The sequence below is a fragment of the Dryas octopetala genome, chromosome 2 (assembly GCF_963921425.1).
Source record: "Dryas octopetala chromosome 2, drDryOcto1.1, whole genome shotgun sequence".
NCBI classification, from domain to species: domain Eukaryota; kingdom Viridiplantae; phylum Streptophyta; class Magnoliopsida; order Rosales; family Rosaceae; genus Dryas; species Dryas octopetala.
This window is the reverse complement of record NC_141367.1, coordinates 29,199,583-29,220,224: the sequence shown is the minus strand read 5'-3', so window position 1 is coordinate 29,220,224 and position 20,642 is coordinate 29,199,583. Positions and strand designations below refer to the sequence as shown.

General features: G+C 36.1%; 3 protein-coding genes and 1 pseudogene across 5 annotated transcripts; 2 read left to right on the top strand and 2 right to left on the bottom strand.

Moving 5' to 3' along the window:
* Positions 1-758: 758 nt before the first annotated feature.
* Positions 759-4,500, top strand: NIK2 (NSP-interacting kinase 2). Its single transcript, XM_086232205.1, has 11 exons — positions 759-1,173; positions 1,266-1,398; positions 1,501-1,572; positions 1,656-1,799; positions 1,884-1,955; positions 2,048-2,107; positions 2,214-2,311; positions 2,602-2,751; positions 2,854-3,195; positions 3,348-3,727; positions 3,822-4,500. The coding sequence occupies exons 1-11, from the start codon at positions 1,071-1,073 to the stop codon at positions 4,140-4,142; spliced, it is 1,875 nt and encodes a 624-aa protein (XP_086088331.1). The 5' UTR covers positions 759-1,070; the 3' UTR covers positions 4,143-4,500.
* A 259-nt stretch (positions 4,501-4,759) lies between these two features.
* Positions 4,760-7,190, bottom strand: LOC147295349 (F-box/RNI-like superfamily protein). 2 transcript variants are annotated; one of them, XM_086232941.1, is made up of 4 exons: positions 6,997-7,190; positions 5,561-6,395; positions 5,269-5,427; positions 4,761-5,158 (listed from the first exon to the last, which is right to left on the bottom strand). In XM_086232941.1, the coding sequence occupies exons 2-4, from the start codon at positions 6,371-6,373 to the stop codon at positions 4,865-4,867; spliced, it is 1,266 nt and encodes a 421-aa protein (XP_086089067.1). In that variant the 5' UTR covers positions 6,374-6,395; positions 6,997-7,190; the 3' UTR covers positions 4,761-4,864. The 2 variants fall into 2 exon arrangements, with proteins under 2 accessions (XP_086089068.1, XP_086089067.1); XM_086232942.1 differs by lacking the exon at positions 6,997-7,190 and having other exon boundaries at positions 4,760-5,158.
* Positions 7,191-9,099: 1,909 nt separating this feature from the next.
* Positions 9,100-12,382, top strand: LOC147295348 (uncharacterized; annotated as a pseudogene).
* Positions 12,383-13,130: 748 nt separating this feature from the next.
* Positions 13,131-19,642, bottom strand: LOC147295347 (Phosphoribulokinase / Uridine kinase family). 2 transcript variants are annotated; one of them, XM_086231753.1, is made up of 12 exons: positions 19,459-19,642; positions 17,715-18,071; positions 17,102-17,216; positions 16,586-16,781; positions 16,389-16,502; positions 16,104-16,277; positions 15,759-15,953; positions 14,852-14,974; positions 14,634-14,746; positions 14,324-14,447; positions 13,926-14,198; positions 13,131-13,707 (listed from the first exon to the last, which is right to left on the bottom strand). In XM_086231753.1, exons 2-12 carry the CDS (start codon positions 18,049-18,051, stop codon positions 13,486-13,488), a joined length of 1,986 nt encoding a protein of 661 aa, XP_086087879.1. In that variant the 5' UTR covers positions 18,052-18,071; positions 19,459-19,642; the 3' UTR covers positions 13,131-13,485. The 2 variants fall into 2 exon arrangements, with proteins under 2 accessions (XP_086087879.1, XP_086087880.1); XM_086231754.1 differs by lacking the exon at positions 19,459-19,642 and adding an exon at positions 19,347-19,413.
* Between the last annotated feature and the right edge of the window lie 1,000 nt (positions 19,643-20,642).

The window sequence follows — 20,642 nt, the reverse complement described above, 5'->3', positions numbered from 1 at the left end:
CTTAAACTTCTTTTTTGGTTTTCTTTATTCTAATTTGAGGTGGAAAAATTCGAATGTAAAAATCTCTTTCAATAAAATCGAGAAAAATATATGTAAACCAATAATTATTAACATGATCGACTAATTTTGAGATTTTTGAGAATCAAAGCGAACCATAAAAATGAAGTTCTCGACCCTTCATATAAATATAAGTATAAAATATCGATAAATTTAGAACCTTTAACATTTTGGGATCATAGTTGCCTGCTTCACCTACTTAGAGCCACCCTCATGGTTGATTGGTTTGGTATAGTAAAATTAAAAACAAAACAGAATTGATTGCAAATCTGACGTGATTCTAACTCACTTAATGGAATCAACTTTGTTTGATAGTTACTAGAAAATATAAGATGGAATTTGAGAATCAATATATAGCCAACTTAAGGGAATATGTTGGATTCCCAGGAACCACTATGGAAGCTTAGCATATCAGACCCAAATGCTGTAATGATTTTCCTTCTCTCTCTCTCTCTCTCTCTAAATGACAGCAAAGCTTTCAGACCAGAGCATAATTTTTGATTAAGTTGTCTTAATTTAACTTTTACAGTGCTTAACAGGTAATACTTCATTTGCTTTACATTTTATAATCAGAGAATAATGAATAAAATATTTTCAAGCACACGCAGTCACGCACCTTTTTCTTTAAGCCAATACATGATTGAAGGAATTTTCTTTTGCAATTATCTAGACTTGGTTAGTGACTTAGTGTTGCTCTTAGCTTTTATATATTCCTTTTACTTTTCTTTACTGAAACCAGTGGCAGGGCATGCTATTGCTACTTCTCTTTAGCTCTGCTTCTTGGCTCTTGGGTACACTCTGACACTAGGCTGTGAGTGAGTGAGTGCAATTCTTGTATTGGAAAGCACGAGGGGTTGTACAAAAACAAAGGTTGAAGTTTTTTGGAATAGACCCAGTTGGAGATTGGTTGTGTGGGAGTTTTCAAACTACTTGTACCAGCTCCATAATTGTTTCTTCATAGAAAAGGACCTCATATCATATCTGGGTACCTGTTCTTTTGGACCTTCAAATCAATGGAAATTAGGAAGGGAGGTACTGGTTTGTGCTTTGTGAATCTTTTGTGTTTGTGGACTTGCGTAAGTGGTTCGCTTTCTCCAAAAGGTGTCAACTATGAAGGTAATTGATTTCTGCAGACTTTGGTGTTTGCTTAATTAGCCATTTAGCCATTTAAGACATTGTCTCTTATATTTTTTGAACAATTTTTTTAGTGCAAGCCTTGGGGAGCATTAAAGCCTCTCTGGTGGATCCTCGTGGTGTTCTTCACAGTTGGGATGATACTTCTGTGGATCCCTGCAGCTGGAATATGATCACTTGTTCTACTGATGGTTTGGTCACTGGCCTGTAAGAAATTGAAAAATGAATGCACCATGCATAAAAATAAAGACAAATAAATTAACAATTAAGCATATTAACTATTAAGTAGTTGCAATGGTTTTTATGCAGAGGAACTCCAAGCCAGAATTTATCAGGCACTTTGTCACCAAGCATAGGCAACTTGACAAATCTCCAGCTTGTGTGAGTGACCAATTCTTACTGAAGTATTTTGGTGTCTGCTTATCATGTTTTACTAAATAAATGAGGTGTTTTGCAATTTGCAGGACCTTTCAGGATAACAGTATAACAGGATCAATCCCCTCTGAGATTGGGAGGCTCCACAAGCTTCTTAAACTTGATCTCTCTAACAACTTCTTCAATGGTCAAATTCCCAGCTCTCTATCCCACCTTAAAAGCCTACAATACCTGTGAGTTATACAATTCAGAAATTTTCTAAACTTATTTAATTTTTTTTTTCAAAATTGAAACTTATATATTTGTGTTGCAAGCAGGCGGCTAAACAACAACAGTCTCTCTGGAGAAATTCCTTCATCTTTTGCTAACATGACCCAGCTTGCCTTTCTGTAATTCTCTTCAAACTTTACACTTTAATATCAATTATACTTTCTATATATTCCTGTTGAAATATGATCTGAATAATTCTTTAATGGTCTAGGGATATGTCTCATAATAATTTAAGTGGTCCAGTACCCAAGTTTCCTGCTAAAACATTCAAGTGAGTCATTTCATTGTTGTTTTTTTTTACTCCTTCCATTTTTTCCCTCTTCAATACAGAAGATGAACAACTAAAACTCATTCATTTAGTTTTTGAATTGACACAGTATTGTGGGAAACCCTCTGATATGTGCCACTGGAAAGGAGCAAGACTGCTTTGGAACAACCAGGATGCCGGCTTCTTTTTCATTAAATAATTCGCAAAGTAATTATAGTTCCTGCTTGTTGCTGGTTTCTACTGTTCAAAATTTGAAGTTCTGTACTTTAAGTTGTGTTGCTTCTGTTTCTTTCTCAAAATATTACCATTTTTTTTTTAACTTTAGTTTCAAGTTAATGATTGAGTGCCATTCACCGGCTTTAAGGTTATGATACTGTCTGGGTCTATTTTGAATTTCTCAGTCTACTTTTTCATGTTGTTCTCTTGCAAGTTGTAATCTTCATGATTCAAAAACTTCTTGCAAATGCCCTAATTTGCTTTTCTTCATGTTTCTTAAGATGCTCAACCTGCTGGGAGACCCAAGAGCCACAAAATTGCCTTGGCCTTTGCCTCAAGCCTAGGCTGCATCTGCCTTCTGATTCTTGGTTTTGGTTTCCTTCTCTGGTGGAGGCAAAAACACAACCAGCAAATATTCTTAGATGTTAATGGTTAGTATATAAAAAGGAACTGATTCAATTAAATAAAAACTGGAAGTTTAATGAAATCGATTAGCAGCGAGCTGTCTTTACTTACACTAACTAAAATTTCAGAACAACATCATGAAGAAGTTTGCCTTGGAAACCTGAAGGCATTTCACTTTAGAGAACTTCAAGCTGCAACAAACAACTTCAGCAGCAAAAACTTGGTTGGGAAGGGTGGTTTTGGAAATGTCTACAAAGGATGTCTCCGAGATGGTACAGTAGTAGCGGTCAAAAGGCTCAAGGATGCTAATGCTATAGGCGGTGAAATCCAATTTCAGACAGAACTTGAGATGATCAGCCTAGCAGTCCATAGGAACCTTCTCCGGCTTTTTGGATTTTGCATGACAGCCAAAGAGAGGCTTTTGGTTTATCCCTACATGTCTAATGGGAGTGTTGCTTCGCGTCTCAAAGGTAAAGAGCCTTTCTCCACTCTGTTTGTATCCAATATACTTGTATTAATTTATATAGAATAAGATGTTATGATGTCTAATCTAATTGCTTGCACTAGAGTCTCTACTTCTTTAGCGTCTTTAAAACATTCATAATTTACTTCCACTGTGTAGCCAAGCCAGCCCTAGATTGGGGTACAAGGAAAAGAATTGCATTGGGAGCTGCAAGGGGCCTATTATATTTGCATGAGCAGTGTGACCCTAAGATCATTCACAGGGATGTGAAGGCTGCAAATATTCTGCTTGATGATTACTATGAGGCTGTGGTGGGAGATTTTGGGTTGGCAAAGCTGTTGGATCACCATGATTCACACATTACAACTGCTGTGAGGGGCACCGTTGGGCACATTGCCCCGGAGTATCTCTCAACTGGCCAATCCTCTGAGAAGACGGATGTTTTTGGGTTTGGGATCCTTATACTTGAATTAATATCTGGCCAAAGAGCTTTGGAGTTTGGGAAGGCAGCAAACCAGAAAGGAGCCATACTTGACTGGGTGAGCCAAACTAGAAGAAATTCTTGGGTTGATTCAAAACCTCCTATATATTATGCTTCAGTTGGTGTACTTAACTTATGAATTTTTACTGCAGGTGAAGAAAATTCAACAGGAAAAGAAGTTTGATGTGGTAGTTGACAAGGAACTGAAAAACAACTATGATTCAATCGAGCTTGAAGAAATGATTCAAGTGGCTCTCCTATGCACTCAAAATCTTCCAAGTCAGAGACCCAAGATGTCTGAAGTGGTTCGAATGCTCGAAGGGGATGGACTCGCAGAGAAATGGGAAGCTTCTCAGAGAGCTGAATCAAATAGGTGTAGAGCCAATGATTTTTCTTCTTCAGAGCGGTACTCTGATCTTACTGATGACTCTTCATTGCTTGCACAAGCAATGGAGCTGTCTGGACCAAGGTAATAATACAAGTCTCAGAATAGAGAGTTAAAAAGAGACCCAAAGGATATCCAAAATAGAAGCTCATACCAAGAAAATGAGTCAGAAGTAAGTTTGTTGTATGATTGTATCGTTGTATATTAGCATCATTATCATACTGAAGCTCCAATGAGCTGTATTGCTGTACAGAATCTGAAATGAGTAATTGACATGTAAATTGAGTTGTTACATTGCCATTTTCGTATCCTCTTGAGTGAAAGAGTTTTATCTAGACTGTCCAACTTGGGGTCTTGAGATTGTAAGAATAATGTTCTCTGGTTGAATTTTGTTAGATTTCTTGATTTCAATGGCATTTTGAATCCTTTAATAGGTTCACTGTTCACTTATCATTGTCACAACAGGAATGAAGATTTTATCTGTTTTTGTACTAGCAATTTTCATATACTTTTCAAGGTTTGGCCTTAGCAATTACGTCGAAACAACACTAAATCATTGCGTATTTCATGCAAACAAACTACCACCTCTATTGCAAGGAACAACCCTGCCGTTTATTGTTGTCTATTCAATGAATGAACCTGAATTTTCAATTCATCTTTAAATGTGACAAGTTATTAAATGTGAATTTTTTGCTTTCGACATGAATGAGAGACCCTGTAAACAATATTAAAAAAAATTCATATTCTAAGGAAAAATTTGCTTCAAACAAACACGAGTGAAAGCCCAACTCTGTCAAGCATACAGACACATTAATCTTGGATGAATTCAATTACTGCATCAGGAGATGCCCGTCTAAACCTCACCAATTCAATCAACATATTCAACCGTCCATCCATGACATATGTACAAGGCGTAATACTCATGGTCACAAGCACTGGTGATTTTCTCAACAAAAATTTGATGAATTCCATCTCATGTGGCACTCCAGACATATCTGTCATCTTCACAACTTTAAGTCTTTGGAATGTGCAATCCGAAGGGCATTCTTTCTCCCAGAAATCCAAATCAGGGGCTTCTATTGCTGCTAAAGTGTTTGAAGATCCCTATGTTGGCAGTAACCTTTACTATTAACACAAGTGTAAAACTGAAAACCAAAATGTCCATGAGTGAAACAAAATACGAAAAACCCTACAATATGTTGAAAATAACTTACCGATATTTGAAGTTCCTTTAAATTAGGAGAGTTCGTAATCAAGCGAAGAACAACAAGTATCTCTTTCATATCTTCAAAACTTACTTGATATAATTCAATGATCTTTAAATGGTTATATGTAATTGGAAGGATTCCTGGGTCATTACCTACACTCAAATACTTGAAAAAAAAAAAAAAAAGAGAAATAAGAAGACAATATTGCTATTAGAATCATAAATGTACCTGTAGACTACCTACACTAAAGATTGAAAGAAAGGTAGAATTAACAAACAAAAGCAACTCATAATGTTACCTTTGTAAAGTAGATATGCCCAATAAGCCTCTCAAGAAGTGGTATGCCACCAAGAAACTTGGTAAAATTGTAATTTGAACTTTGCTCAAAGTGCTCAAAAATGTCATCAGTCATATACATAGCAACAGATATTGCAACCAAAAGGGGAGTATTTTCAAGACATATGTCCTTGAATTCACCTTCAAGACACAAGTATTTGAGATTTGGAGCACGAATATTTAGAGCTAAGCTATCGAAGTATGACAAAGCCAGACTCTCAAGTAGAGGGCAACTAGAAATAAGACTTTCAATTGCCTCAGGAGCAACCAAAACTTGATGAAGATTGAGGCTCTTCAAACACAAAAACCCTTTAAAAGTAGGAGGTGGATCCAACTCACAACGAAATAACTCCAAACGGGTCAACTTTTTACAATAGAAAAGACATGAAGGCACCCTAAACCACTCACCTTCTCCCAATTCAAGAACCAATTCTTTTATGTCATTCCTTGAAAGGAAAAGTATCCATTGATCTATATCTGGGCAGCTCTGTAAGTATGAAGTAGAAAGCTGGAAGTTGTGAATGGGTCCTTGGTGAAGAAAGAGAGCTCGAGTGATAAAGTTTATAAGGCTTTTTTCGACAAAAGTTCGGTCATTAGATAGAGTGACACATTTTTCATCGAATACAAGATGGGTGAGCGTAGTCCATTTGTACCTCCATTTCCTTGATAATGAACTAGTTCTGATAGCATCTCTTATTGGCAGACGTGTGAGAATGCTCTCTATGATGCTCTGAGGCAGATTGCTTATCAAATCACGATCCAGAGTATCGCCCATTTGTATATTCCAACTAAATGGACTGAAAAGCAATGTAACAAACCAATGAGCAGCTGAAGCACTTTAAGGAAACTAAAATGCCACAGTATAATATATATTCATCAATCTCCATAAAGCTACAACAAGATAAAAAATAGAGCAAAACCCACGACTTTTCTGTATATGTTCTATTTGTTTATGAAGAACAAAATAGGAAAAGTAAAGAAAATTCCAATTCCTAAATTATAGATTTTTCACCATAAGGGTCTGAAAAAGAAAAAAAACAAAAATCCACTGCTCAGCTGACTCCAATATAATGTTTTCACTCTAAGCTATAGTGAATTTCATAATTATTCATATAGCAAATCAGCAAACAACATAAATTTCCACTCTTTCTTTTTTTCTTTTGCTTTCTATGGCTTTCTCAGACCAGAGGTTTTACTGATATTTATCTCTCATTTCACCAAACCATGCCCGTCAATCAAAATTCTTTAAAATTGCAGTGTAGCCAAGAAAACCCAATTAACCAAAAATCAGATCTTGGAGTGAATGAAAACAAATGAACAAACACCAATCTGGGTAAAAAAATAATAGTAAAAAATATATAAATATTTAGAAAAAAGAACATTAGAAATGAAAGATACCCAGATAGAAGAATGAGTGGGAGAGCTTTGTTGTCTTTTCTAAACGTCGATTTTTTCCTTTTTCTCTGCGTAAGAGGAGTGAGAAGTCCAGGCTTGCTGAGGTTAACACTTAACACTGAACAGAGAATTCAGCTTACAGATCGGGTCGGGGCATTTCCATTCCGGGTTTCTCTTATGCTCATGGGTTAGGTGCCCACAAGTACCCAATGCGCATCGAGAAATCAGCGGCTGAAGTAGGGTTTTAAATATGAGAGTTTGGGTTTTGCAAATGTAATGGCTGAAAAAAATTGGGCCAAAACTTTCATTTAATCACTATTCCCCAAAATCTAACATCGAGCTTTTTATTTTTAATTTTCTAATTTTACCTCTCTTATTAATTTTTTATTTTTTTACATTCATTAAAAAGTAACAAATGTTAATTCAAATAGTGAAAGGCTAAAAAATGTATTAACTTAGTATAATGTAATTAAAAAAATATTTAATAACTTAAAAAAAAAAAAACACAAAAACTAGAGGTGGCCAGCCGCCTCCCTCTCAATCAAGGGTTTAAATTTCGAAGTTTTCGGCGAAATTTCGCCGAAAATTTCGTTTTTTAGGAGTTCCAAAATTTTAACACCTATTCGACTAAATTTCGGAAAATTTCGGCGAAATATTCGAAATTTCGAATGCCCTTAACAACCATTTTTTTTTAATTTGAGCAAAATTTCGCTCAAAATACCCAGATTTCACATTTTCACCCGAGCTCCAAAACAGTGGCAAAACCTCAAAATCAGAAAATCTCAGATTCTCAATTCTCAAATACTGAAATACCCAGCCTAACCCTCGCAGCCTCGCTCAAATACGGTACCCAGCCTAACCCTAAGTCCCTCACTGCCTCACATTACAAATCACAATCTCACCTCGGCGGCTCGGCGCACACCTTCGATCCGATCTGCAGCCAGCGCAGCGCCTCTCTCCTTCTTCTCGGCTCTCTCTCTTCTCTCTCTCTCTCGCCTCTCTCCTCCGTCTTCTCGGCTTGCAGCGCCGATCTCGGACGTCTGTGTCTTCTCGGCTTGTAGCGGCGTTCTCGAAGCTTCCGGCCACCTCGAAGCTTCTCGGACGTCTGTCTTCTCGGCTTTGACATCTCTGTGTTTGTGCGAAGTCCAGTCTGTGAGTATTTTGGGTTTGTGCGAAGTCAAGTCTGTGAGTGTTTGTGGCTTTGTGCGAACTGCGAAGTCAAGTTTGGTTAATGGCTTTGACATTAACCAGTCAAAATGTCTTGATCTATATCTGAGATTCTGAGTATATCTAAATTGATCTATGAGTATATGATGTATATCTGAGTATATCTATATGAGTATATCATTTAGACATTTACCCACTTTTAAATATTATCTAACATCAATTGATTAATATCATATTTTGGGTTTATATGTACATTATGTCATTATGTCATTATATTGATCTTGGGTTAATTTATATAAGATAAATTATATTGATTTTGGGTTGATTTATATAGATTTGGAATTAATTGTATAATTTTGGGTTGATTTTGATTTGTATAATTATATGATTTTGGGTTAATTTTGAATCTTTAATCGTATAATTTTGGAATTGATTGTATAATTTTAGGTTGATTTTGATTTGTATGATTTGTGTAATTTGTATGATATATAAATATTGATATGGAAGTTGAAAGTGGTGATTTGATATGATATGGAATTGGAATTGGTATGATTTGTTAATAATTTATATGGAATTTGTATGATTTGTTAATAGCATCTAATATGTATCATGTATGGAATTTGCCGAATTGGTAATTTAAAATTAGTGAAACTAATATGGAGTTAGTAATAAATTAATAATTAATATGAAATTAGTAATATGGAAATGAAATTGGTGATATGATATAAAATTACAAATTAGTAATATGGAAATATGGAATTGCCAATTGGTAATATGAATATGATATGAAATTACTAATTAGTAATAAGTTAATAACTAATATGATATTAATTTCTTGGTGATATACTGATATGATATTAATATGGAATTTAATTGTTATTGTTATTGTGTTATTGTGTTATTGTGTATGTCTTTTTGTTATTAGGAATTTAGGATTCAATGGCCAGTGAAAGGAGATCACGTGATCCAGCTTGGGATCATGCCGATCCATTACCGGGTAGCAGACAAGGTTCAATATGCAAATATTGTGGCCTTGTAATGAAGGGTGCTGGAGTGACACGATTAAAATACCACCTTAGTGGTTTGGATCCTGGACACAATGTGCAATGATGCAATAGTGTCCCACCAGAAGTGAGACAATTCATCATTGCAGGGATGCAACACAAACAACACCAAAAAAGCAAAAAAAATACAAAGGATGGAAGAGCTCAGAGAAGAGCTTCGAGGACAAAGTCAGATTGAGCTGAGTGATGATGAAGATGATGATGATGAAGATCATAATGATGATATGGGGCCTCAAGAGCGAAGAGAATTTCGAGCTGCACTTCGAGCCTCTAGAGCAGCAGAATGGGAGAGAGAACACTCACATAAAGTCCCAAATAGGGGACAAGGTTCTGGGTCTAGTAGTGGTGCACAGATGCAAAGAGCATCAAGCATGAGGGAATCACGAGATTCACGACCAACACCTCCAGTGGCACCAAGCTTGTACAAGGCAGCTCAAGCACGCCAAAAGAGTGTTAAAAATCTCTTTTCCGGAGGGTCAATCAAAGATGGGATGCAACGCTTGATCAGCAAGTTCTTCATATATGAAAATGTTCCTCCTTCAAAAGCAGCATCTCATCATTTCAAAAATTTGGTGATAGGATGTCAACAGGCAGGAGTAGGAGTGGAACCTCCAACACCCTATCAGATACGCACCGGATTTTTGGACCAGGAGTTTCAAGAAATGCAAGAGCATGTTAACAAATTGAAGACTGATTGGGCAACTTATGGTTGCACAATCATGTGCGATGGTTGGACAGGTCCAACCAAACTGTCTATCATTAACTTCATGGCCTACTCAAGAGGGAAGTCGGTATTCCTTAAGTCCGTTGATTCTTCAGATTGCATAAAGGATCATAAATATATTTATGGGCTACTGAAGGATGTAATCACGGAGGTTGGAGAGGAGAATGTTGTTCAAGTTGTGACCGACAATGGTTTCGCATTTGTCAAAGCAGGTAAGAAGTTAATGAACAAATACAATGTGTACTGGACGTCGTGTGCAGCACATTGCATTGATCTAATGTTTGAAGAGATGGGGAAGAAAAAGCAGGTTGCTAATGTGATTAAAAAAGCCAGAATGATCACGAATTATATTTACAACCATAACTGGTTGTTGGCAAAGATGCGAGAGATCACGAAGGGAGATATTGTTCGTCCTGGTGCCACCCGATTTGTTACAAACTATATTGCATTGGATAGTTTGTATGGTAAGATGATGGGGCTGAAGCAATTGTTCACCAGTGATGATTGGGGTCGTAGCAATTTCCGGCGTTCAGATGCAGGCATCACAGTTGAAAATACAGTTCTTGATCACTCTTTTTGGCAACAGGTGCATAAGGTGTGCGGTCTTTTTGAACCTCTCTACGTAGTTTTACGTATTGTTGACACAGAAGTATATCCTACAATGGGATCAATTTATGAGTTGATGCGTGTCGTGAAGGAAGAGCTAGAAAAAAAACAGGGTGCACGGTGGGTAATAAAAATCATCAACGATCGATGGTTTAAAACGTTACAACACGATTTGCACGCAGCAGGTAACCTAATAATTTATTTGTTATTTTGGTTCTGCATTTTTTTTAATTGATTTAGCTTTCAATTAATGAACTAAATTACTAATTATATATTTCTATATTTACTTGATACATGATTGCAGCCTATTATTTGAATCCTCGCTATCAATATAGACCTGGCGTTGGAGATGATGGTGAACTTATTCGGGCTGTGCACAACGTATTCTCCAAATTGGATCCCTATTCACCAGAAATTGGTCAATTTGGAAATGAGGTAAAAATAATTTACCATAAGGCCCATAAGAATCCTTACGAAAAATATTAATACTTTATATAATTTGATTGTCTTAAATTATTTATTTGATTGATATTGTATAATTTGTATTGTATTTGTATCTAGTTAACATATTTTAAAGATGCCCGAAAAATGTTTGGAGAGCGAGCTGCAAAGGCTGCTAGATCACGAATGTCTCCTAGTGAGTATACATCTTACTTGTATTAGTTAGATTAACTTAATTATTTATTTTTATAGTTACACTTACACAAACAAATTTTTCATTTCAGGTGAATGGTGGATCATGTAGGGGAGTGATGCGCCTACTGTGAGGAAGTTAGCCATCAAAGTTTTATCACAAACGGCGTCATCATCAGCTTGTGAAAGAAACTGGAGCACTTTCGCACTCATACACACCAAACAACGAAACAGGCTCTCATATAGTAGGTTAGAAAAAATGGTATATTGCTACTATAATATGAGGCTTGCACTTCGAGACAAGAAAGCAGAGGAGGATCGCGTTGATGAATATGATCCGCTGGATATATATGATACTGCTATAGGGGATGATGATGTGGAGGAAAACCAGCTTTATCAGTGGATTAGGCCCCTCCATTTAGATGATGATGCAGGCAATCCAGACCCTGATATTGCAGCTCAAGCACGTCAGGAAGGTATCAATGTGGACAGAGTTCTAAATGAGGAGGTGAGCCCTACTACAAGTTTGAATAAACTTATGCAACCAAGGTCGACACATCGTACTGAGTCAGTTCCCACTAATCCTTCTCGATCAGGCAACTCTAGCACAAGATCGGGCACTCCTACCAACAGTGGAGGTAGAGGTAGTGGTGGTGGTGGTGGTGGAAATGAAGATGTCACTGGACATTCTCAAGAGTATATGAGCCCATTTTCTGTCGAAGCACACTACACACATGCAACACAAGATGAGGATCATGGGAGTAGGCGTGCCGGACCAGGAATTGGTGCCATAGAAAAAGACTATAGTCGCAGATAAAGAGGTCATGAGAGTTTGGCACAAGAAGAAGAGGATTCATTATCCATCACTTTTGGCTCTATGGGGGTAGGAAGTGACAATTACAATTATGGGCAAAACCCTCCAATATTCTACCCACCACATCTGCCTTATTTGGTTGAGTCTGATAGTAACTTATTGGCACAACAAGAGACAAACTCTTCAAATGAGTATGCTTATGGGCAAATTCAACCACAACAGGTTCCTGATCCATATGGTTGGCATGTTGGCAATTACATGCAAAATTATGTTGGAGAAGTAGCTTGGGATGATTATTCTTCACATTATACCTACTCTGGACATGATGATACTGAAGACAGCGGAAATTTTGAACCTCCTAGAAACTCTATGTGGTATTGATTACTTTTGTAATTCATGTGGCAATATTATAGTAAAAATAAAATTGAGGTGTTATTGAAGTAATTATTAATTAGTGAAGCATTTTTTTAACAGTATTTGTCTCCAGCGCGCATTATATTCATCACATATCACATGAAACCTACCATATAATTTGGTTTTTTTAATGTTTTTTATCAATGTAGTAGATCATATGTTAAATAAACATATGGTGAAATTTTTCAAAAATTTCCGTCGAATTTATTTCGAAATTTAAAAATCTTCGAAATTTCCGTCGAAATTTCCTCGAAACCCGAAATTTTATTCCTTGCTCTCAATCACATGGGAGTATGGGACTGAGACCCCCATTTTGGGGGCAATTTTCTTTTATCTTTTTTAAGTTTTATAGAAAAGAATAAGAATTAACGAGGGGAAAATTGAAAGCTTTGGAAAAACTTGGATACCAAATGTAATGGCCGAATTTTTCGGTGAGTAGCAACACTTTTTTTTCTCTTCAAAATCTCTGACCATGTTGTATTCAAGTTCAATGGGCTTTATAGTTTGTTTTCATGCTATGAGTCTATGACCAACAACACATCTCCAAATTGGTTTCAGAAACTAGACGCATATGCGGCAGTATGTTAGGATTCCTTTATTGTCCCTTGTTAGTATAAACAAATAAGACTACAAGTAAACCTTCAAAATAAGTGTAGTATTGAATTTAGCCGTATATTTTTTGGCGAGGGAATTTAGCGGTACTTTATTATAGAATTAAAGCATAAAGCAAAATTAAGAGAACGAGGAGTTATATTAACGGAAGAAAGGAGATTAACTATAAAATTTCTCTCTTTCAATATCTGCTTTGGAGAGGATGTTAAAACTAGAAAATTAAATGCAATAACTATAAACTAAAGGAAGTAGCCCACAAAATTTCAAAATCGCTAGGGTACCCTTCTTTACAAACTCTCAGAGAAGCTAGAAAGCTTATATGTGCTTCCTAGCAGTATCTCTATCTGTTAGCTGTCTTTCCCGAGCAGAAGGGTAGTGCTGCAATACACTTAGTAGAGAAGCACACGAGGGGAAATTAAAGTAAAAGTTGATCAGTTTAATGAATTTTGAAAATGAAATCAATTTCGAGATATACCCTTGTATATGAGGACTCCTAAAGCTCCAACAGCCAGGGTCGTCAATGCAAGACGGACTGTCAAAGGTTCAGGATGAGCTATTATACCTTTCCTACTGTTTGTTCTTACAATGCGATTTTTCTCTCCCATGCTTTCCCGGAAAAGATTGCTGAGGTTGTCTAACTGATGCATGATTTGACGTTGTCCCCGTGCAATACTTGACATCTGACAGGATACAAAAAGAAAAAAGAAAAAAAGGAAGAGGCAAAATAAGAAGACTAATGGACGAGTCAAGAAGTGATGTAGCCAGAATTGCATTTTCAGCAAGATTTTATGATCACATGCTTCCTTGCTACTTACTAATACGCATGTCATAATTTGTTCCCCACAATCATTAACTATGCAAATGTTGATTGTAGGTAAAATGAGATCAATGATGGTACCTCTTCCATTACCGGAGACTCCTTAGGCAACTGCGAGGAAGACGAGGAATTAGGCATTATGGATCCAGTTAAAGAGCCATTGCCTAAGTTAGAGATGAAATAAGAAGTGGGCGCAGAGCCATTGCAGGTTTCAGCTTGAAGAGCCATGTTTTGTTGGCTAGGGGAATTTTTCTTCACAGTCAACTTGGAATTCAGCTCTTCAATTCGACTTGTAAACTCATCCATTCTATCATTCAGCGAAGAAATTTGTTCTGATAGCTGGGTGATGACTCCCTGCCACAATGGAAATGGGAGGGGAAAAGGAAAAAAGAAAAGAAAATATTGGTAAGTTCATATATTAACTTGCTAGGGCCTAAATGCCAAAAACACAACATAATGACCATTATGACTGACTCTACCTGGCTTGCTAGTGTTGCTTGTGACTCTGAATTTCTGTCCTCAAACCTTTGACTGTTGGAAGTATATCCAGTAAGCTTAGATGAACTTTTATCCCTTTGGGTTGTATATGACTGTGACATACCTCTGTCCAGAATAAATTCAGGTCACTGTGTTTAAGGCAGCCAGCTTTTAAAGGAACGTTAGAAGAAAAATGAAAATGAACAAGACAGAGCAGGTTTCTATCCTCGCTAAAATGCACTGTCAGCATCTAAATTCCAATTTGTACAGGGAACTAAACTGAAGATGGATTAAAATAAAATAAAATCAAACCTCTTGAGATGCTTATTTCTTCTATCGGCAGAGGCTCTAGAAAGTGCTTCTTTGGGGCTTGAAACAAGATCCTCATCAAGGCTAAGTTTTGTCTTCAAATCATCTGGCAAGGCCTGCAAGATGATCAAATCAGGAAAACAAATGCAAGATAAGGCATCAATGCTTTGGAGCTTCATCCCACTATGATACTCAGAGAGAATAAGATGTGCTTATCATACCATGACCTCATTTACAAGCTTTTCCAGTTGAATTTGTTCAATATAGGTACGAGGAATATATGAACCTTCCAAGCCAAGCTGCTCTGCAACACATCTTACAACTACCCTATCTTTTCCTTGCACCTTTTTTGTCGATATGCAAAAAAGTAATGTTAATATGAGTTGCATAGTAAACTACAAATGAGAATTAAGAAAAGATGAACAAAAAGGTTGCCATTTAACCAATATATGCACTCAGATAGTGGAAAAAGATGAAAAGTAAGGTTGCCACTTAATCAACACAGTCAGATATGTAGTACTCTTCTATCTGAGTAAGCAATGCAGCGTAGTGATGCAGGAAAGGAAAAATAATAAAAGAGAGAGTGAAGCAGAATAAGAAGAAAGAAAAAGAAATAGATGAAGAATAGAGAAAAGATGAGAGAGAAATGCAGAAAAGAAATTGCAGAAGAGAAGTTAGAGAAGAGAAGAATGGTTTAGAGAGAAGAAGAAACAAAACAAGAGGGAGAGGCATTAATTTAAGGTTAACTCAAAATTTGTATCCTTAATCAACACGGCACAAACTCAGATCCAATTACACGGGGGCCTATTTATATTCACAACCTATTATACAGTCCCGCTAGAATAATAACAACAACACAACCCTTAAGCACTAATAATAAAAGTTAATTAAACAAGTTTAATTTCCACCTTTTCTCTGTGCCAGAATGTCCTTGTTTTGCTCACCAAAAAAAATGTCCTTGTTATGTTTCACATCATGTAATCTTGTATATATTAGTATCAAGAGTAGAAATTAAGATGAGCTATAGTGTCCATATTAAAACCCAATCATATGATATGAAGCATCTAAGCATTAAGGTAGAATTTGGATTCAACAGAAAATGAGAAAAAGAGGAAAAAATAGCAGTACCTGAATATATCGACGATTTAGTTGCTCTAGCCAATCAATCTTTACACACACCCCCTCATTGGAGAATACATGGCTGCTTCTTTTAAGGATAGTTGCAATTGTGTATCCCAAGGCCATTAGTCCTCCAAGAAGACGCACACTGACCTCAAAAGTTATTCTCGGTGATATAACAAATGGATTATCTGTTACCCATTCCTGAAATATGCAGTATACAATCTAATTATGCATATACATTTACTTAGTCCCAAGTGCTTGGGACTTGGCTATCTGACTCTTTTGACAATGCAGCTAAGTTTACTTTTAACCCTCACACAAAATACAGAAACTAAGCTTTGAAAGGCGAACCTCAAACATGAGACTATATTTCCCATCTTTATCCCGCATCCTCAGATATGATTGGCAAGATTCTGGATCTTCACCAGGGGGTAGAAGGTATATATCATAGGTCTCCTCCTTTGATTCTGTATGATCTTCAGAAAAGACAGCCTTTACTTGATCCACTTGCAAGTTCTTTGCTGACTACAATAAAAGGTAGCACTCAATTTTCAATGTAAATGAAGATGTAGCAACTTAAGGTTAGAAATCAACACGAACACAACTATACTAATTGAAAAAGGACTGGAGATCAACCTTTAAAATGTAAGTGGGGCTCTGAAATCCAGTAAATGGGTTGAACTTGTTGATAATTTTTATATGTGCTGTTTGAAGATCTGGCTCGATAAAGGCCTTGTACATTGGATATACCTGTAGACAGGAGAGAAGTTCATAACTTCTGGAAAAGCCACAACTTGTCAAGTGCTTAATGATATAAAGGAGGGAAAAATTACAGTTTCAGATATTTGATGAATTATTTCTTCTGGTTCTTGGCCAGCTCTTTGTATGTCCCTTAAAACCCTTTTGACAAGGTCAAAGTGGACACCGCCTGTGACTGATACTCGTAGATCCAGTAAAGGCCGCAACTTTTCACTCAAAGCATAGATGCCCTCAATGATCACAATACGGGAGCTTGGGACTTCAACTGTCCTGTCACCAGTACATTCTTCAACATAAGATTTAAGCCACACCAGAAAATATAAAAAAATGTAAAAAATTCAATCTCTTTCGATAAATAATTTTACGAAGGCATAGCACTATGCAAGCACCCAGGAAGCATACAAGTGAAGCTGTGGACCATACAATCTAGACTAATCATGAGTATTAAAATCACATCTAGGGGGGGTTCTCCTGAAGTTTACAATGCCTTAAAGCATCCTAAGATAATGTAACCAAAAGATTTCTCAAAGAATTTAGAAATCCATGGATGCGCTAAACTATGCAGGTTTCCAAATGGAGAGGCATTCAACCTGTATCCTGTGCGGGAACTAGACTTGAAGTCATAAACTGGAACCTGAACCTGATTCCCTGCTTTTAAGTCATTGACATTCTGGAGCAATGTGTCGTAGTCCGTCAAGCGCGGATCTGTTAGAAAAAAAAAGATGAACAAAAATAAAATGAACAAAATTATAAAACCAAAAGCATTATGCACTGTATTGTCTCCCTACTTGAAAACATGATCTCACTGTCATGGATGGCACTTAACCAAAGATATAAATGTTGTTCAAAAATAACATATGGAAGGATCTAAAGAGGATTTCATGCCATCTTCACAATGAATATATACATAAACATGCTCACTTCTCCCACACAATGATCCACGAGAGACTTGTTTTTAGTCTAATATAAATCACAATCATTTCTATAAAGTAATTATCATAACCAATTAAACCATGCATCACAGAATGAGAATGAAGAATCTTACATAGTTTTCAATAAGATTGTATGAATATTACAACAGAACTTATCCATTTAGGAAACTTATGCAAGAACATCTAAATTATTGTACTTCCAGAGAAGAAAAGGAAAACAAATATACTAAAACTTCATAACAGGCGAAAACTAAGTGAGGTGATGATTTACCATCAAAGTTTCCATCAACAATTCGACTGGCATCATTGTAGTTGTCCATTGATATGACAGCAACGCTGGGCATAAAGTTGAGTATCTTTTCTGTAAACACAGTCTTTCCAGCCCCAGAAGGACCCGCGACTCCTACCAAAACAATTCCATCATTCTTTTGGGATAACAACTGGCATGCACGGATTACTGCAAAGAAACCCTTCTCAAATGACAAAGGGTTTTGGATTGCTGCAATCTCATAATGATTGGAGTCCTTTCTCTTAACCAATCGAACTTGATCTTTTAAAAGGCCTGGCCGCTTTTGATGTGAATCAGAACCAGACATATCATGAGCCATTAATACTATGTTGGCTACCTCTGGTGGGGAAAAAGAAAAGGAAAGGTAAATAGATATAAAAATTACAAAACAGAAAGACCATGAAATGTGACAACTAAAGAGTGTCAGTGTGAAAGCTTAAAAGGCAAAATGTAACAATTAGATAGCAGGTCACAACCACAGGCTTCTTCATACCTACTAGTGCATGTACAGGATGTGTGAACACACCTGAGCACATGTACAGGATGATGATTATGTTTCAACTTAGATGAAATTCAATAAATTAAAAAATGGCATCCAAAAGTTAAGGAACTGCCAATATTAACTATTAAGCATCAGCGAGGGATGACTGTTGCACCAAGAGACAATTTATCCCAACTATGCGATTTACAGCACTGATTACAACTACTATTGATAATAACTCCACGACATAAACAAAATTTTCAAAGATGGCAAACCTCTGTGTCATATGAACCATTTTCGGATGCTGCCAATTTTCTGTTCACTAGAGCATAGTGAGAATTACTATAATTAGTCTTGAAATCAAGAACTTGACAACTATATTCCTAAAATCGTTAAATTATCGAAAATTTCATTGACCTTCGGCCACAACACCCATAGTATGATTGCATAAGTTACATACTAATAGGCAAAGGCAAAACTATGTCAACATAAAATATTACTGTTCCACATTCTCGTCTCACTTCTATCCTTATACAAGACTGAGAGTATACTTGCAAGTTTCCATGATGAGAAAGTTAAAACATTCCCATAAAAAATTAAGTCCTTTGTAACATAATCATGACAATTCGTAAAGATTAATTATCTCATTACATTTCTAATAGTCAGGTATAGTCACATACTATAACTAATTTGTAGCACATATGACAACAATGCCACATACATGGTAGCTCCAATTTTATAACCAAAATGTTGCAAAAGGACCTGTAGACTCTAATGAACAAGGCATACTATGTTTTCTTTAAACTTTGTCAGAAAATGAACATGATCAAACTATGAACAAAAAAAAATAACAACAAACACCTTTTGTACTCTTCTTGAAAAATACAGGGCAAAATCTTGATCCAAACAACATCCACCATCACAAAAGATTAATTAAGGATCACCCAGATAGCAAAATCACAAGCACAACATAGGCAGAAAACAAAATCAACAACAAGAACACATCCATACAGACAAAAATCCATAAAAAAGGCTTAACAAATCTGTTCTAACCCCTTCTTTGGATCTAACCATGAGTGCCAAAGCAAACCGCCTCAACACAAAACGAATTAAATGACAAAAGTAACAATTACCCAGAAATTGATATGGCAGAATAACCAAAACCAAGTGCTGAGTAAAAATTCCAATGATGATAGGGATCAAAACCAAACCAATGTGTGTGCTTGTGATGATAGGAGCACTGACCGACTCAGTTAAACGGCAATGAGTCGAAGTGAGTTCAGCAACAATAACTCAGAAGCCTGGCCATCCTATTAAGGTCGGTTTCTCCTGTAAACTATTTAATGTTCTTTGATATTTTCCTTTCCTAGAATAGAAAGGAGTGTGATCTTTTCTTCCCTGAATTTTTTGGGAAGTGGGAATTCTAGAGAATCTGCAAACTATCGAGAGAGAGAGAGAGCAGTCTAAGAAGAGAGAGGAGGGGCAGAGAGGAGGGGTATTTAATAGTAATTAATTTCTATATTCTTTACCGGCCAAAAAAAAAATTTCTACATTTTTTGTTATATAATTAATTTCTGTATTTACACCATAATAATATATTTGTTTAGAGTTTAGACTTCCTTTCGATATTTACCGTCAGTCAAGGATTCTACTTCCACTAAACCACACGGTCCACACTTCTACCTCCAAAAATATTAGAGAGAAATATTGATGGATTTATGAGTGAATGTTTCTAGTACATCTAAAGAAAAGTGTGTTTATATTTCTTTTTCATGATTTCTTCTATTTGTTGGTGAAAATAATCAAAATATTATCCATTTAATTTGAAAATATTATGCACATTTTTTGCAATAGGAAGCAGAATATGTTCATACTCTCTAAGTGAAATGGTTGCATGTTGTATTAGAGATAGCAAAAAAAAAATATATATATATATATATATATATATTAGTTTAGCATGTTCCGAGACTTTTTTTCTTTTTCCTTTTCTCATTTTGGCTCTACCACTTTAGTAGTGGAGAAGTGGCATTCATGCTGTATTCTCTCGACTTATTGATTTATGTATGTCATCCTCTTAAGAGTCTTAGGCAGGGGCTATGCTAATTATCTAAAGCAAAATTATTAAGAAGATCGACATGTTTACATGTACTCTCTAATCGAATGCTTGCACGTTTTCTGAGTGATAGAAGCAGTGAGTTTAGCTTGCTTTGAGGCTCATGTTTTTTTTTTTTTTTGCTAATTTAAACATGACATGAACATGATACATATTAAACATGGCACAAGCATAAGCACAAGAATAAAATGATCCCAAATTAAGCACAACTAGTTTAACATTTTTTTTCCTTTTTTAAAAAAGATTCAACAAAAAAATTAAATTTTTTCGAGCAAAAATGTTATTATGTAATAAAAAGAAGAAAGACAGATAACGT

Excerpts from the sequence above, each read along its gene's own strand:
- NIK2 (XM_086232205.1), top strand. The coding sequence starts at position 1,071 with ATGGAAATTAGGAAGGGAGGTACTGGTTTGTGCTTTGTGAATCTTTTG. Across the intron at positions 1,399-1,500 it reads GATGGTTTGGTCACTGGCCT|AGGAACTCCAAGCCAGAATT; the intron begins GTAAGAAATTGA and ends GTTTTTATGCAG. Across the intron at positions 1,573-1,655 it reads TTGACAAATCTCCAGCTTGT|GACCTTTCAGGATAACAGTA; the intron begins GTGAGTGACCAA and ends TGCAATTTGCAG.
- LOC147295349 (XM_086232941.1), bottom strand. The coding sequence starts at position 6,373 with ATGGGCGATACTCTGGATCGTGATTTGATAAGCAATCTGCCTCAGAGC. Across the intron at positions 5,428-5,560 it reads GGCATATCTACTTTACAAAG|TATTTGAGTGTAGGTAATGA; the intron begins GTAACATTATGA and ends TTTTTTTTCAAG. Across the intron at positions 5,159-5,268 it reads TAAAGGAACTTCAAATATCG|GGATCTTCAAACACTTTAGC; the intron begins GTAAGTTATTTT and ends CTGCCAACATAG.
- LOC147295347 (XM_086231753.1), bottom strand. The coding sequence starts at position 18,051 with ATGGCTCATGATATGTCTGGTTCTGATTCACATCAAAAGCGGCCAGGC. Across the intron at positions 17,217-17,714 it reads TGTTGATGGAAACTTTGATG|ATCCGCGCTTGACGGACTAC; the intron begins GTAAATCATCAC and ends TTTTTCTAACAG. Across the intron at positions 16,782-17,101 it reads AGTTCCCGCACAGGATACAG|GACAGTTGAAGTCCCAAGCT; the intron begins GTTGAATGCCTC and ends TACTGGTGACAG.